This window comes from Panthera leo, chromosome B1 (assembly GCF_018350215.1).
Source record: "Panthera leo isolate Ple1 chromosome B1, P.leo_Ple1_pat1.1, whole genome shotgun sequence".
NCBI classification, from domain to species: Eukaryota; Metazoa; Chordata; class Mammalia; order Carnivora; family Felidae; genus Panthera; species Panthera leo.
In genome coordinates, this window is record NC_056682.1 from 120,000,784 (window position 1) to 120,014,666 (window position 13,883).

The window sequence follows — 13,883 nt, forward strand, 5'->3', positions numbered from 1 at the left end:
AGCCACCCAGGCGACCCTCAAAAATGTTAGTTTTTCTTATGTAAATTTGAGATTACATAATTTATATTCTATATAAACAATGCTATATGAAACCTATATATGTAGAAAGACCAGATGGAGAAAATGAGGCAAAGATCAAAAAATTAAAAAAGAAATAGAAGACCTATAAAGGAAGAAATACGGTCAAAGTGGTTGTATCACACACAAAAATGTAGAAAACACATACTGGTTTGTATTACTTGCAATCTGGGAATTAAGAAGACAGGAAATTTAACTTTCTTAATTCCTAAAAGGAAATAAAATACTCAGATTAACCATAAATCACTGTATCTTTTTTTCGTCTTTTTTAATATTAAAAACTTTTCTCTGGAGCCCTGATTAATTATAAAATATCTTTCTTTTTCAATAAGTTTTATAAAATCTCCTCTGGTTTTTCCTTATGTGAATATATTAGAACATTTAATTATTTCCACGACTTTCTGGCTTTTTTATTATTCTCTTTATCATGTCTCTGAATAGTAAATTTCCTTTTGTCTTTGTATTATTTCTCTACGGGACAGAGAGTTGTAGGAAAAGGACAATAAAAATTGAAATCCACACCTTTATCTTATTTCACCTATTTTTTGAAACTAGACTATATGAAAATATGATAAAATAAATCTTTGAGAGCACGGACTCAACTATCGGAACAAACCGCAGGGCCTGAAAGAGTTTAAAGGCAAAAGGTAATCACAACAAAGAACAAAGAGCAACACTCAACACCAACAGCAATATGGAACAAAATAGTTTAGCGGTTAAACTGTGTATGAAAACAAATTTATTACTGCCTAAACCGTAGCATTTACCACCAGTTTTGTCAAAGGACACAACCTACACATAAAAGTTCTTTTATGCATGGTTTGCAATTGTTTATGGATCTACATTCTGGTTGCATGCTTGTAGTTCAGACAAATTTATCATCTTGGAATGTATTTTCCCACACAACTTTTTGTGTTTTCCATTTGGTAGATGCATCTAAGTTACTTTAAGAAATCAGTCTAAAACTTGAATATGGGGAAACGAGAGCTTCAAAATGAGTGTCTTCAAAACAGTCCTGCGTTGTCCATAAAGTGTAAGCTTTTCCCCTATCAGATATCAATAGAAATGTGATTTGAAGATAGAGCAGAACACCATTGACATAGCCACCCAAAGGTACTCACCATAAAATAAAATAAGTAAAACGGCAAAAAGATACTCTTCAATATTTTTACCTACCAGTAACATCGTAATTTAAGTGGTCAAAACAACCTGAGTTCTTCCAGGAAATGGAAACGATGGCTGTGCAGAACCACACAAAATTTTTGCCACCAATTTTTAGTGCTCCTCTGTCTCAGGGCATAAAATCACTTGCACTTTATGTGCATCATTGTCATTGTTTCCATAATTTCCAACTGTAACATTTTCCCTTTACAACCAAAAAAAAAAAAAAAAACCCACCACAATGTACCTGGGGAGTACTAAAAAAAGAAGAAAAAAAAAAAAAACAGAGATCATAAGAGAGTTGAGGACTGCCAATTTGAAAACTGTCGTGCCGAGTCAACATTTCCCCCTTTTTAGTCCTGGAAATCTTTCCAAAACATAGAGAATGAAAAACAATTATGCAAATACCCTATTTATTAAAAATGGGAAACAGTGAAATCCTAGACCTCCAGATTAATGGGATGGTTCCCAAATCAGTGGTGACTGAGCGAAAGGGTGTGCAGGAGGAAACAAGGAAAAGAAACCTTAAAGAAATAATCCAGAAGCTGCAGGTTTCAAAAAGAGCTAACGAACACAACCTTCCTTAAGGCCACAGGAGCCATGCCTCTTTATATTGTAGCCATCATGCAGCAGTGTCAGGTAGAAGCATCTGTGGAAGTAGTACGATGCCAAAAAAGCAGAGAAAGGCTAAATGAGGAATTGTATAGAAAAGACAGATTCATAAAAGCAGTCTGTGTCTGTGGAAACAGAGAAGTGAAGTCTTTCATCGTATGTGGGAGAAACAGAACAAAACAAACAACAAGACCACACTGCCTATCTCCTTTGGCTAGACCAAGTAAAACTCACTCAGTTCGGTGATGCAGAAGTGAAAGTGGACCCCACTGGATCTATATAAAGATACCACAAGAACAAGAGAGAGGGGTGGGGAGTGGGGGAGTGCGGGTGGGTGGGGCAGAAAACCAGTGGCACACAGGGAAGCACACACTAAAAATACGTCACCATAAAAGAAGCTAAAAATTGTGGCCAAATACCTCGCCATGGATTTTTTTTAAATGCACAGCAATGCATAGTAATGCACAGCAAGCACCTTTTTCAAGCAATTATATCAGGCAAAAATGCAAGGTGGCAAGGTGAGGTTGGCAGTACAAGAACAAGGGATGAATTATAAGCCTCCAGTCCTCAACCAAATGGCATAATGGAAACAAGTAAAAGCACCATAAAAATGAAGGAGAAATTGGAGGAATACAGGGGAAGAGAGAGTCCTGAAAGCATGAGAAGGTAGCAAAGACTGAAGTGGGAGACACAAACTAAGTAAATATATATTAATAATAAATGAAAAAGAATTAGAGAAAAATTGTAGAGTGCAACACAGATAACGTAAACCCAACATACATATAAAAGGAATCCCCAAAAAAGAAAATAATAATAAAATAGTGCAAATAATATCATAATAGTGCAAAGATTTAAAGATGTAAGTCAAGAGGGGTGCCTGGATGGCTCAGTCGGTTGGGTGTCTGACTTCAGCTCAGGTCATGACCTCATGGTTCGTGGGTTTGAACCCTGCATCTGGCTCTGTGCTGACAGCTCAGAGCCTGCAGCCTGCTTCAGATTCTGTCTCCGGCACTCTTTGCCCCTCTCCCACTTGGGCTCTGTCTCTCTGTCTCTAAAATAAATAAACATTAAAAATTTTTTTTAAAAAAGGCATAAGTCAAGACCACTTGAATCTCCATCTTGGGTGAAAGACCAAAACAAACAAACAAAAAAAACAAAAATAAAAACGAAAATAACCATGTCCCTGGGTAAAATAGTTCTGAACAGTCAGCACTAGGATAAAATTCTAGTGAAAATCTCTAGGCTTCAGATATAAATTAATAATTACTTATTTAGTCAGGTAAATAAGAATTCTCTAAACTCTGCAATGCTAAAAAAAAAAAAAAAAAGATGAGCGACATGGTCCTCAGCCAAACAACACTCCAAGAAACAAACATGCAAGAATTGTGAACATGCAAGATTGCAGAAACGTTGCTCCAAGGGCCCTTCCTCAGGAATCTCTGAGAGGTGACTTTCATACAAGAAGATGATTTAAAAAATAATAACAAACGAGCCAGCAATGTAAGCTCCTGTTGAAAACAAATCTTCCCCCAGTGGACAGTGGAACCATCAGATGACTGTAGCTCCGGGTGGCTGGACTGCAACCTTGCAGGATACCCCGATCCACAACCTCCCCGCTAAGCAGCAACTAGATTCCTTAACTGTAGAAACTGTGACACAATCATCATTTGCTGTTTTAGGTTGCTGAATCTTAGGGTAATTTATTACGCAGCAATAGCTAACTATAAAACAAGGCTTAGAAACTACTGATTTGAAGAGGATGGAATGTAGAAAATAGGAAGAGGTTTTTTTTTTTAAATTAATGTTTATTTTGAGAGAGAGAGAGAGAGACAGCACAAGCAGGGGAGGGGCAGAGAGAGCGGGAGAGGTAGAAAAGGGCAGCGAGGGGACATCAGTGATTTCATCAAAAGTGACAATGAGGGAGCCATAGATATCGACAGCAAGAAACCACAGCGGGTGGACCACCACAAGTAGGAGCTTGAAGAGAGGACACATTGGTCTCAGTAAGGAGCAGCAGGTGACACGTCCCAGTGAATGAGGGGAACTCCAAACAACCCGGAAATGTGCCCCAAGAAGAAGAGGCAACACTTAATATTTGATATGATTAATAGAAAATAAGAACCCCACCTCTTCCCTGTGCAAGAGGGAACCAGTGCTACAACACTGGGGACAAAAGGCAAAACACACCTTGAGAAAACCAGGAATGCAGCTGACCCAGCACCGCATCCAGCTCTCACCCAGGCTGGGACAGAAGAGACAGGGGGGAGGGACAAACTTTAACATTAGACAGCTTCACAGTTTTGACTATTACAGGGAATAGTAATTAATTATGTAATTAATGTAATTAATTAATGGAGGGGAACCTTGTGTTCTGCTTTTTAACATGTGGCTATGTGATGAAAACTAAATTTTTAATTTAAAACTAATAAAAGAAATAGTATTTCATACCATAGTAATAGATATCATACAGTTATCAGCACAACAGGAGATCTGTAATTCTAAAGCAGACCTTCAAAGCCTGGACGGCTACTTACTGGTAACAGTACTAGGGTAGATATTAACTCAAGCGTCAGCAGTTAAATAAGAAACCAGCTTCTAGAACCAAACTGACATATAGTATAGCATACCATATTTATTCTACCAAGTATGATCGCATACAGGTTACCCTAAGGAATATATTTATAAACCATTTTAGAACAACTGATAAGACTTGATTGGGATATAGCTAAAAAAAAAAAAAAAAAAAAAGGTGGGAAGAGACACCTGGGTGGCTCAGTTGGTGAAGCGTCCAACTTCAGATCAGGTCATGATCTTCCAGTTCATGGGTTCGAGCCCTGCATCAGGTTCGGTGCTGACAGCTCAGAGCCTGGAGCCTGCTTTGGATTCTGTGTCTCCCTCTCTCTCTCTGCCCCTCTCCGCTCACACTCTGTCTCTCTCTGTCTCTCAAAAAATAAAATGTGAAAAAAATATGGAATGTCGCTAAAAATTAAGAACCTTCAGGCATTTGAGGAAAGTGTAACAGACATACAACATAAATAAAGTTAACTTTCATTTTTCTTTTTCTTTTGTATCCTAATATCGGATTTCCATTGGTTCAAAAAAAACCCTTTAAATTTCTTAATTATAAAAAAATATAAAGGAGATTTGGCAACACTACCTCTGAATATGATACTCTCGATTACAGCGATGTAATCTTCGGGCTCCTGCTCGGTAGACATCTCCCATCTGCCTCTGACGATATTTAATAATTTGTAGAGCTGATCTGAACTCTTCACCCCACACAGCAGAGTAACCACACTTTCTGGTGAATGAAGTATCTTTTCGAGAAACTGACATTTCTTTGGAGTTAGGTCTTTAAGGAGGCTATTTGATAATATCAAAAGTTTACATTTGTAAGAGTTTAAACTCAGCAATTCCAAATCCCAAAAAGAGTAATTCTCCAAGCGATATAACAGGACCGCTTCCCTTTTCACAACATGTAAAAAAACTTCCCTCAAGTACAGAGCCCATTCCTCAGCATCTTCTCCATGTATCAGTAGGATGTCTTTTGTATTTTCTGGAAAAAGAGAAAATAATGTATTAATTTTCTTATGTTTGAAATGCTAACAGCAGATTATATTATTAACCTCAAGTTTTTGGTACGTGCTCTTTAGGGAACATATTAGAGGACCAATAATATAATTCCTGTTATCCCCATCATAATCACACAGGATTAAATTAATCCTTTATGTAAACACAGTTCATGCTTTGTGCAAGTCTTCGCTGTACTCATTGTCCCAAAGTGAACCAGGATGCTCAACTGAAATAAAAGAGAAATCTCATGGAGGGATGAAAATAATGTTCTGTAGGATTACAGGGAGCTGGGCTACGAGACACGGCTGTGCCAGTAACCACAAAATTTACCTAGATCACAGTATTTAACTCCTTTGAACTACTGTTTCTTCACCTCCTAAATGAAGGCAAAAAATAAATAAGCCCTGCCTAAGGAATCAGATTGTTCTGTGAAGATATGAGGGAATTTACACTCAGTGTTTAAATCTTTTTTTCAGGCAGAGATGAGTGCATAAAGATAGGTGACAGAATTTCCATGCCCAGAATACCAACAAAATAAAAATTTTAAAAAAGAAATAAATTCAATAGCAGAAACCAAATAAGAGGGTACTGTATCACGTGTCATAAGTTAAATTTCATGCTGGTGAAATCATTAGAAGGTTCTGATGGGACAGCAGTAATCCTAAACCTCTCCCTGATCCTATAATCAATACTGATAAAGAAACTTGAGTCATCACCAAAACCAGCAGGGTGCTTATGAATCTCTTCCCCATCTGGAAACAATTCAAGAGGGTGTCTGCAGAGGTAGGAAAGGCCGCTCTACAAGGGCCCTCTACCCATGGGTAGCAGGGCCCACGGGTGAGTCAGAAAAGCCAAATTCCACAAGAACCCAAGTGCATCCTTGGGCAGAAGAGACGGGCCTTGCAGACACCATTTAACAGGTCTCATTAGAGACTATAACCCAGAACCTCTAGTGAAGGACACTTTGCTTCTCTGCTTTTCTTTCAGGCCATGAAATACTGGAATGTCAATTTTATCACCCCAACTGTAGCTTGGAAGGAAAAATAAAAGTAGCAAAAAAGATAGGGAGGGGAATTTCAAGAACAATTTGCCCACACAATATTAAGCAAACAGTAAGCCTAAACAGAGCTAAGGGAAACACGAGCAAGACGAAAAGATGAGCAATACAAATTTTTAGTTATGGGAAGAGATTATGGCAAATAATATTAACAGTGAAAATATGATCATAAAAATAATAAGTAACACAGCCTGCAAAGACGAGTAGATGTCATAAACGGGGGGGAAAAGGCTTCATAAAAGTTATCTATAGTACAAAAAGACCATAGATTAAATAAGACCATAGTTCAAAGACAAGTCGATTTAACTTTTTAAAAAAAAATATCATTTAAAAGTGTGTAAGAGATAAAGAGACAAGTTGAGAGCCAAAACAGTACTTCTGCTCAGATAATATATAAATTAGAAAAAGCAATAACCATAGATAATATTTTAATTTCCAAACTAAAAGAAAAGCTTGATATGTTTGCAGTAAATGCAAAAAAGATAACAAGGCTAAAACAGCTGGTGAAAATATGATATATCTGGGTAAGAGACAAAAAAGGAAAAGTTTCAATATCAATATAAAGACAATCTAAAAGCTAAAGTAAAAGAGAACAAAAGACACATTAAAATATGTTAAAACATAATTTAAAAAATCCATAAAATATAAAGAAAAAGGAACCAGTTCCATGTATCAGCAGGGAATAATCATGTTCTAAGAAAAATTGTTAAGAAAAAACCTATCTTGATTAAACTGCCCTTAGGTTTAATGATTATTGTAAAATGTCTTCACGTATTCAGGAAGGAAGACCAAGTTACCCAGGAGGAGGAAAATATTAAAATGATCATAGATTTCATCAGAGCAATTTCAAGCCAAGAATCATTAAGAAGATTCTTGCAAAAATAATTTTTTAATAATTCATACTACAGAATATGATATTGTACAGCGGTGAAAATGAGCAATGCTACATGCAACATGGATGTATCCAAAGACTTAATATGGAGTGAGAGAAGAAAAAGAGTTTATACTATATGATTGCATTTATATGAAGTTCAAAGACAGAAAAACAAAAAGATCCATGATGATACAGATAGAATATCTGGACATAGGATAAACGAATGAAAACAAGCATGGGAGGGCCTGCCAGGATTCTGGAAATGTTCTTGTCTTGGTCTGAATGGCTGTCACACAAAGTGTACATACATAAAAACTTATTCATCCATGTATCTTAGATTATGTATGTAAGTTATTCTGCCATAAAAAAGGGTCAAGTATCAAAAGAAGAAAGTTCCATGATGACAGCTGTTCAAGAGGCCTACAGACCAGCTAGGACTTATCACAGGTGAATGGAGCATTTTGGCAGGGAGATCCAGGGGAAATAAAGCAACTGTAAGATTATCTCATATATTTGAAAATTTGAGGAGAAAATACTAAGAATAGGGGTTTGACAGTTCTGATAGAACTTTTCGACAAACAATTCAGGATTGATATATTACAATCTTTTGCACGTAAAATACAAAATTAGGTAAAATTAGTTGCAGCAAAATGAAACAAACAAAATGCCTAAAAATTATAAAAGAAAGTAGAATCATTATACACTATTTGGATATAGTGTAAATGTGTATACAATCGTTGTCATGGACAAAGTACTTATGTCCTTCCCCAAATACATATGTTGAAATCTTAACCCCCAATGTGGTGGTATTTGGAGGTGATGCCGTAGGGGGTGACTAGGTCATGAGGGTGGAGCCCTCATGAATGGGATTAGTGCCTCTGTAAAAGAGGCTCCAGAGATCCCTCACCCTTCCTGCTGCATGAGGACACAGAGAGAAGTCAGCAATCTGCAACCTGGAAGAGGGCTATCACCAGAACTCTATCTGCTGACACCCTGATCTCAGATTTGCAGCCTCCAGAACTGTGAGACATACATGTTTGTTGCTTAGGTATCCTACTAGAGCAGCCTAAATGGACTGACAATCATAATAATGTGAAAAATGACTGATGATTTAACTAGAAATTGAGATTTAAATATCAGAGAGACTTAAGATTAAAATCCTTGCGCTGCCTGGCTGGCTCAGTCAGTTAGGGGTCTGACTCTTGATCTTGGCTCAGGTCATGACCTCACAGTTCATTGGTTCAAGCCCCACATCAGGCTCTGCACTGACAGTACAGAGCCTGCTTGGGATTCTCTCTCTCTTCCTCTCTCTCTGCCCCTCCCCTGGTCGGGGATGGTTCTCTCTCTATCTCTCAAAAATAAAATAAACATTAAAAAAAAAAGATTAGGGGCACTTGGGTGACTTAGTCGGTTAAGCATCCGACTTCGGCTCAGGTCATGATCTCACAGTTCGCGAATTCAAGCCCGGTGTTGGAGTCTGTGCTGACAGCTCAGAGCCTGGAACCTGCTCAGATTCTGTGTCTCCCTCTCTCTGTCCCTCCCCCGCTCGTGCTCTGTCTCTCTTTCTCTCTCTCTCCCAAAAATAAATTTAAAAAAACATAAAAAATTATTAAAAAATATTAAAATCCTTATCTAGCACACAACAGGAAACAAATAGATACTAGTTAGAATTGGTAAATCAAGAAGTAGTATATAGATGTATCTTTTAGAAAGATAGACTGCAATAACAAAAAAGGAAGATGTGAAAGATCTGTGGTTCCTGAGGTTCTGTGGGGAATGGAATTTTGATTGGGGAGGGAGAGAGCAGCAGACCACGGGTTTACATTACGAATGTTTTATCATCATTCAAGATGCGTGAAACCAAAATCAGAATTAAAATAACAGAAAAATCCAGGCAACAAATAGAAGAACCAAAGTAAACAAAATGGAAATGTAAAGGTTTAAAAAAAGAAGACATGGTAAGTTGAATACAAGTGCATACAGAACAAAATCAAAATACCAAGGGGACTGCGATTGCACTACAAAATGCATGTGTTAAATATCTTGAAATAAAAGTTATCATGGAATGGGAAAGCTGAGCATTTGGGGAAAAGATAGTACAAAATATTAACTTCATCTTTCATAGTATTTAGTTATTTATTTATTTGAATTTAGTTATTATCCTAAATTCAAAATATGAAGCTAAAAAATGATTCCATTCACTATTTTTGTATCACCATTTTCCCTAAATAATAATGAATAATTTAGAGAGTATTCCAAGTAAAGATTTTTCTCCGAAAATTAATATGTCCTTCAATTTTACATTAATTTAAATTATTTTATTTAAAAATAGCATATAGAATATGGTCTCATTTTTAAACAATGACCTCCTGAGCATCTACTTAAAATAATTCTATAAATTGTTAGCAAGTTATTCATGGAAGATAATATCATGGGAGATATATTGCTTTCTTTTTTAAAATCTCTTCCATATTACTTATATTTTTGTAGTAAACTTGTATAATCCATAAAACAAAATAATCATCCTTAAAAGCCAGTTGTAAGTCATTATCATCAATACAAAGAGTAAAACACCAAAACTCTTGTAATCCACAATCATCTTTTTTCCTCAGGATATAAAGGTTGTATTTTCTACAACACTGATGTGCTGATTAATACTACAACAATTTGAGAGCTACTGTATTTTTATTGAATTATCTATGACTTGTCTCACGATATAAATATTCTCTCCAAAGACAGATGCTTTCTCTTTCAACTCTTTGAATTCTAAACAATGCCTAGCACAATTTCTTGAATAGATAATCAATAGATTTTTAAATATATTCATGTATACAGAATGAAAAAAGACATCTGGTAGAAAACATATGGGAATCATACCCAAGTTGTATATGAGTCATCAGTATAGATCTGTCATTCTCTGTATAGTGTCTCACCCCACCTGGATGTTAAATACTTGCTGGACTAACACAAACATGGTGCCATAATTCAGTATTTTTATGCTTGAGGAACAGTAGAGAAAGAGTTTTCTATTATATATAGCCAGAGTAAGGTACTATATAGTCATAAAATAATGGGAGTAAAGATAAAACTAATGATATAAATTATCAAGTGCTTCAAATAAACTAGGGCTCTACATCTTTTACATATATCATTTTACTTTATTCTCAAAATTACCCTAGTGAGTAGGTACAAATACTATTCTCATTTTACAGATGAGAAAATTGAAGTGGTACTGGGATTAGGATTCCAATGCAGGCAGCCTCACCCTACAACCTATACTTTTAATTTCTAACATCTAAGGACACAATAACATTATTTAAAAATAGACTCCTTGTAGTGATATGAGTTAGGTTAGTCAATATTTAGCAGTGTGTGAGTTAATCTCAAGTATGTGAAGTGTGTGAAAGCTTACTAAGACTGGTTTCCTACCGAGGAAAAAGAGGAAATAGAACATACAATGTACTCCAAGAATATGGTTATTTATGAAGAACTTACAGAACTTTCTTCTTGACTCTAAAACTTACATCAATACAATTACAGAACAAGTTAAGAGGATATTTAAAGTACAGAATGAACATCCTCATGTTATGTGATTGGGTATCACACTATCATAAAAAAAAATCAATTCTAGAGACATTCATAACCTATCTTTCAAAACTTCCCAAGAAAAAATAGACAGGTAGTCTTTCTTAATACTCTGTGACCATTTTATTTTTAGGTTGAAATTGAGCCTTCCTTTTAAATTTATATTTGACTTACAGTTAGTCAATAACTTCTGTATGATAATTTTCAAGCTTGAATATTAGCATTAAATGCCATTCCTTTCCTTTCTATACATAAAATCATTTCTATCTTTTAATCTTTAATTTTCTCAATTATGATTTACTGAGAATTTCCAGGTACCAGGCATGTTGCTAAGCCTGTAACATGTATTGTTTCATTTAATATTAATAAAACTATATGGAGTTAGCCTGTTATTCTTATGTTACTGGTGATCACACCGAGCCTCAGAGAGGTTAAGTAACTTGTCAGGACCACAAAGACAGTGGTCCTTGTGTTGCCTTCCAGTCTTTTTGTTTTGAAATGATGAGTCAAAATGCAAAAGTTAATCAAAGACCTTTTCATAGACACCGTTTTCTTTTTCCTTATCAAGATTGTCCTTGAGTAACATCCGGAGTAACAGTAGTTCTCTGTTGATTCTCACGAGGAACCTACTGGCCTTTGTTTTACATACTTGAAATAATCAAACCTAAATCATTATTTGCCAACTTAAGGAGGGTTATTGTCATTAAGATTGGCCAACTTTTATAGGCTGTGAAATGAAACAATAAATGATGGATCCGAAATACAGAAACACAAAATTTTCTTTCCTGGAAAGCTTCATCAAAATAAAAGGAAATTGCTTTTGAAGATTCAATTAAGGTCTGTAAATAAATTATTTAAAATGTAAATCTCCAGTCTAGCAACATAAGGTAAATGACAGCATTATACAATGTAGGAATAGGGTAGAGTCATATTAATTTTTATAAATTTACTCTAAAGTGTTCTTTCAGATTCCATGACACTTTTTATTTATCCTACAAAGTGCTATAACAATTTTTTTTAACTTGAAGGAAATTTGTATCGATAACTGATATCAATACTTGCTTTTGCACTGAGAGCAGATTATTCTATGTGTTCCCAAAAGAATGAGACTGACTGATCATCAATCAAAGTCCTTCCTAGTATATCTGCATAATTTCAAATGGCAAGTTTTCTTCTTTTTGAATAAGATCCCATCTCTTACCCATGTCTGTGCATAATGCAGAAAGATTTTCTACCTGGTGACCGAAGTGCAGGAAAAAAAGAACAGAAAATTACAAAGAAATGACTTATAGTCACAATGGAATCATTGTGCTAACATGAACATTAATCTTGATATGATCACACACAAATATACTCAAAATTTATAGCAGTGTAACCTAATTTATCTTATGCTCTAACTTTGTATTCTAGTACAACTAGGAAACACAACTGGAGATGGGGATTTTTCAAAGGCATTACTGTAGTAAAATGCCCTCTAACTCATGTTTCTCCTCTAGGAAAGTTGGTTAATTTCACTTATTCATAGTGGCAAAAAATATCAGGTGTTTTCTGTATATATCTGTGTAGCAGATGCTGCTAATGTGCATCCCATATCTTCCTGGCCCAAAGGCTGCACTTAGCGGTCAGCTGTTAAGCACACTGACCATTTCCAGCCTGTTTTGCTGCCTGAGGACTTTCTCTGCTCAGAGGGAGCTTCTGCAGCCCATGTGTCTGGCTGGCAGCGCAGAGGTGCTGGGGATTTTTAGGGCAGGGAGGGCTGGGAGGCAACCCTCAGTCACATAACAGCTTTCCCACCCTTCAGTGGGACAATGCTGAGGTTTGTTCTACACAGTAGTTACAGGATCCCCAGTGATGCTGAACTGTAATTGTCTACTGTGTTATTCCGCTTATTAATACGCACATTATTGGCTTTTCACACCTTGTCTCACATGCCCTATTTTCCCGCTAGTGCTTCCTGGGCTCATCCTCTAAATCAACTACTTCCATTCATGTCCATTTCTCAGAGTTTTCTTCAGGGGAAATCGCTCTTTCTTTCTCTCTCCCCACATATGTGTATTTATAGGTTTATGTATACAGTTTATAAACACATAAACATAGCTCTTCCTTTCAAATACAGGAAGCTACCAACACATCACTTTAAGGTTATGCTTTTCAGCTATGATAAAGAACCATCAGGAAAAGTTATTTTTATACAAATGCAGAACCTTCCTCTTTCTTCTTCCTTTTAAGATGCAAACAAATGCTTTTGTGCTTCACAAAACAACCTTGTAAGAGAGGTTTTTTTTCCTTTGTTGTAAAAAAATGCACGGTGTTAACTGTTACAGGATTATTTTGCAAAGACTTCCCACCCTTCATACATAAACTGCAAATGTTCAACTCCTCCACCTCTATCAATTTTAATCTGACACAAATTGTTAATAGTTTATTTTTAAAAATATAAACATAAAAGATTCTGCATCTGTGAGCAGATTTTAAAATATTTCTAACTTGCTTTGTGCAAATTTGTGGAATTCTATTTCTGAAATGTCCGTATCTTTTCCTTCCTTTTATTGCCATTACTCTATAGATAATTGAATCTAAGACAACATTGACCGTAAGACAGGCTATTATTTGATATTCCTCTGGGAAAAAAAATACTGTGATCAAATGAACCATAACATACTATAAATTGTAAGATGAATTCTGATATCAGGGAATCTGACTAGCCCAGACAAACAAACAAACAAAAAAAACATTGTCAGAATTAATTAAATATGGTAATAGTATCATCTTACACAGTCTCTTAAGTGCTTCTCATTTCTCCAATTCCCCCTCAAGAATAATCTCCTTAGGACCTGGATATTGTTTATGATCTGTACAGACTGATTCTTCCCCTATGTATTACATCACCCAGGCTCCCATGCCCACTCCAATGGAAAGCACCATCAGAACGTAAGAAGGTGA

At 35.9% G+C, this 13,883-nt stretch overlaps 1 protein-coding gene across 1 annotated transcript in view; it reads right to left on the reverse strand.

The window, feature by feature from the left end:
* BANK1 (B cell scaffold protein with ankyrin repeats 1) overlaps positions 1–13,883 on the reverse strand; it is a 307,751-nt gene that overhangs the window by 268,148 nt on the left and 25,720 nt on the right. The window contains exon 2 of the mRNA XM_042935819.1: positions 5,009–5,407. Coding sequence (XP_042791753.1) covers positions 5,009–5,407 — 399 coding nt within the window. The remainder of the gene's footprint in view (positions 1–5,008; positions 5,408–13,883) is intronic.